This window comes from Perognathus longimembris, chromosome 1 (assembly GCF_023159225.1).
Source record: "Perognathus longimembris pacificus isolate PPM17 chromosome 1, ASM2315922v1, whole genome shotgun sequence".
Classification (NCBI taxonomy): Eukaryota; Metazoa; Chordata; class Mammalia; order Rodentia; family Heteromyidae; genus Perognathus; species Perognathus longimembris.
In genome coordinates, this window is record NC_063161.1 from 119,179,384 (window position 1) to 119,183,533 (window position 4,150).

Sequence of the window (4,150 nt, forward strand, 5' to 3'; positions counted from 1 at the left end):
GAGGAGGTACCTACCATCCTACAAGCACTAATTAATATAAACAATATCATCAGGCTCCTAGCAAAGTGGCTCTTGGGGAATGAAAATCCCTGCCATCTTCCAATCAACTAGCTTACCATAAAAGATTTCTTTACAAACAACAACAAAATAGTGAGGAAAAAAGCCGGAAGTGACACTGTGGCTCAAGTGGCAGAGTGCTAGCCTTGAGCAAAAAGAAGCCAGGGACAGTGCTCAGGCCCTGAGTTCAAGCCCCAGGACTGGCAAAAAAAACAAAACCAAACAAAAAGATTTCTTTATTATTTCTTAACTGTATTTTCATTTGTCTTTTGGAACCGAGGTTCAAACCCACAACATTACACTTGCTTGGCATGCATTTTGCCATGAGATACAACTCAACCCAAAAAGTCTTTACTTCCAGTTGTTTCTCACCTGTTTGTCTTCCATCATTCAGCAAGCAGCCTTTTGCACAGTAACAAGGTTGCCTACTCCTGCCTCTTATCATTCAAACTGCCTTTGTGGACTGTTTCCTGGTCATTAACACTGTTTCCTCAGTCTCTGGAAAGATGAAGATGCTGGGGTTACTAGCCTCAACAATGGCATATGTACAGAGCCATCCACTGCTACACAGTGGGAAATCTTCCCTCCCCCCAACCTTAGACCTTCTGCTGGTGTTGTTACTTCCAGTCAGCTCTCACTAACTCACCAAACACCTCCCTCACCCTTTTCCCAAAATTTCCCAGCCTCAGCCAAGTGTTGCTTGCTATCCAACAAACCTTCCCAGATAGTTTTCTATATGATCTCTCATCTAGCTCAGAAACTTGACATAACTCTATCATGCCCATATTACAGACTGGAACTGAAAGGCTATGTCCCGGCCAGGGGACCATGTGGAGATAACTGTTAGGTTTTTAAAGTAGGTAGCCGGTAAAGGAGAACGCCACACGGTATTCAGGCAGGAGAGAAAATTTATTACCGAACTGCTGGCCTGTGGCCAAGATGATCCATAGCTGGAGAGAAGGGAGAGAGAGAGGGGAGAGAAGGGAGAGAGAGAAGGGAGAGAAAGGAGAGAAGGGAGAAGAGAGAGAAGGGAGAGAGGGGAGACAAGGGGCAACCCCCACCCAGCCCTGCCTTATATCTAGGGCAGGGGCAAGGGGTGTGGCCAGGTGGATTAGGATTTGACCTCAGGGAAAGGGAAGGTAACTGCCTCCAGGTCTGCAGGTTACCCAGATAACTGGGTGGAGACTTAATGAGGTGGGGGCATCTACTTGGAGCCCTCAGGGAGAGGACCTAACAATAACCACAGACAGGAGAAGAAGGTTCATAAGGTTCATAAGGTGGGGCCATAGGGCCCACAGGAGAGGGAGCTACATGGCCTCTGCACCTTATCCAGATGGCAGCTTCTCTCTGGGGGTAAAGGGGAAGTAGGTAGGTCTTAATAGTAGGAGTGGCTCATTAGGTATGGATGGATCTGGGGGCTAATGGGAGGAGCTGAGGACCTGAGGCAGGGGAAATGCTGGGAGGAACACTTAAACGGGGAGTTAAAAGTCATACAACAGGTAAGGCACTCCCAAGAATCCAATCATCCCCCTGTAGGCCTCACCTCCCAGTTTCCAATACATACCCCCTGAGGGGCACAGTCAGACTGCTGCATAAAGCAGGCCCACTCCCTCAAGGCCACCTCAAGACTGGAACCTTAAAGAATTGGCAGAGCCCTGACGACCCGGACCACGCCAAGGAGGAGGGAGCTTCCGGCAGGCAGCTTCCGCTTCCGGTTTCCCAGTATTTTTAGTTGGAGACTTTCAGCGTTTCCAGTGAGGAGGTTGTCGGCATCAAGAGAAGGTTCGAGGAGATTCCAGGTGAAAGCTCCTGCCAGGATGATCGAGGTTGTTTGCAACGACCGCCTGGGGAAGAAAGTCCGCGTTAAGTGCAACACCGATGACACCATCGGGGACCTTAAGAAGCTGATCGCTGCCCAAACTGGCACCCGTTGGAACAAGATTGTCCTTAAAAAGTGGTACACCATTTTCAAGGACCATGTGTCTCTGGGGGATTATGAAATCCATGATGGAATGAACCTGGAACTTTACTACCAGTAGAGAAGAATCCCTTCTTCTGCCCTCTCCTTATCTCCCAACCTCACCACTCCCATTGCTATGGATGCTTGTTTTTAAAAACTCACATTAATAAACATTTGGATGATTAAAAAAAGTCATATGCCATGTGAACTTGCGCTATTTTTTTTCTTTTTCCTCGTCTGTTTGTTTGACTGATTGGTTTGTTTAGTTTTGTTTCTCTTGTACTCCCTTCCTGTGGCTGTACCCTGGCTACCACTGTATCACATCTGAGTACCCTGGATACTGTTTACAGGGGTAATAGAACTGGGGAAGGGAGAGGGAAGACCAAAATCAAGAGACAAAGAACAAAAAGACAAACCATTCAAAAAGTAACAAAACAAAAAAAAAAACATTTGGTGTAAACCAACTGCACAACTCTTGGGGGGAGAGGAGGAAAATGGGGGAGGAGGTAAGGAGTAGAACAAGAATTGTAATCACTGCCTTTCAAATGAATCTGTAACCCATCTGTATCACACTTTGACAATAAAGAAAAAGTCACACAACAAATGAGTACTAAGTCTGAAATTTGAACTCATTCTTTCTTTGCAAATTTGTCCTCCCAAGAAAAGGAGAAAAAAATTGGATAGGTAATGTGGATATCTTTGCGGCCACTATTAGTATTTACCTTAAAATTTTACATTTATAGCTGGGAATGCATTTGTCTAGCATTCACAGGCCCTGGATTTGCTCCCCAGAAACACATATGTGTGTGTTCTCATACACACACTACATCTTTGAGGGGGGCAGGGACTCCATTGTGAGGCTTGAACTCAGGGCCTCGGCAATGTCCCTAAGCTCTTTTGCTCAAGCCTAGCACTCTACCACTTTGAACCACATCACCACTTGTTTTTCTGGTGGTTAAACGGAGACAAGAGCCTCAGGGAATTTTCTTCCTAGGGATCCTCAGATCTCAGGCTTCTGAGTAGCCAGGATTACAGGAGTAAGTCACCAGCACCCAGTACATCTTAATTTAGACTATGTTTAAAATCTGCACAAAATATTTTACTGAGGTTAGTGGAGCCATAGTTTCTAGTCAGTAACCTAATCCACCCAGAATCAGATTAATGTACACCATCTGAAAATTCACCCTCTCTGGGCCACTGTTAAAAATTTGTAACTATCCCTCTAGATACAAAGTATATTAGAAAAAACAACAACAACAAAAGAAAACCCTATCTATTATCAATCATTCGTTCCTTTCACACACTGACCTCCTATGGTGACTGTGCTGATTGATAGAGCCAAGAGAGCCAAAGAAAAGAAAATGAGGGCTGGGGATATAGCCTAGTGGCAAGAGTGCCTGCCTCATATACACGAGGCCCTAGGTTCGATTCCCCAGCACCACATATACAGAAAACGGCCAGAAGCGGCGCTGTGGCTCAAGTGGCAGAGTGCTAGCCTTGAGCGGGAAGAAGCCAGGGACAGTGCTCAGGCTCTGAGTCCAAGGCCCATGACTGGCCAAAAAAAAAAAAAGAAAAGAAAATGAATGGAGGGGTATGAAAAGGACAGCATGCCTCTGTGTCTACCTAGGTCCAAAGAGTTGTGCAGGCACATTACCAGGTCAAGGCCTGAACCATGACAGTGCCTTTGAGATTTTGATAACTGTTTATATGTGCTGAAAACCCACATGACACCTGATAATGATAAAACACTTCACAGCTCACTTTTTATAGCACCCAAAATGAGGTCTTGGGCTAGGTAGAAAATAAAAAGGTCAGTGGTGGTTTGGCTTTACTGTTTGTTTTTTTCACACAAAATTGTTGCCTTTTTTTTTTTATTTTTGTCAGTACTGAAGGTTGCATGCAGGGACTCACTGTTGTATCCTGGGTCACCAAAGTGGGATTCTAGCCCATGATGGGACTCTAACCCTTGGCCAGACTGGCGGTGGGACTCTAACCCACTAGGAAAATTGTTTTATCCTGAATTTAAAGGAAACTCCAAGACACTCAGTTAATCGGGCTAGGATTTTATTAACTGCACGGTGTCTGCACTCCACCGTTCAGGGAGCAAAGTGCTCCCCCAAGCTTTGGCAGGGC

At 45.6% G+C, this 4,150-nt stretch overlaps 1 protein-coding gene across 1 annotated transcript; it reads left to right on the forward strand.

Annotated features, from left to right (window-relative positions):
* The first annotated feature begins 1,760 nt into the window (after positions 1-1,760).
* On the forward strand, positions 1,761-2,176 carry LOC125359011 (ubiquitin-like protein 5). The gene has a single exon (XM_048356484.1). The coding sequence runs from the start codon at positions 1,875-1,877 to the stop codon at positions 2,094-2,096; it is 222 nt and encodes a 73-aa protein (XP_048212441.1). The 5' UTR covers positions 1,761-1,874; the 3' UTR covers positions 2,097-2,176.
* The last annotated feature ends 1,974 nt before the right edge of the window (positions 2,177-4,150 follow it).

Bases quoted from the DNA above. Each gene is read 5' to 3' on its own strand.
- LOC125359011 (XM_048356484.1), top strand. From the start codon at position 1,875: ATGATCGAGGTTGTTTGCAACGACCGCCTGGGGAAGAAAGTCCGCGTT.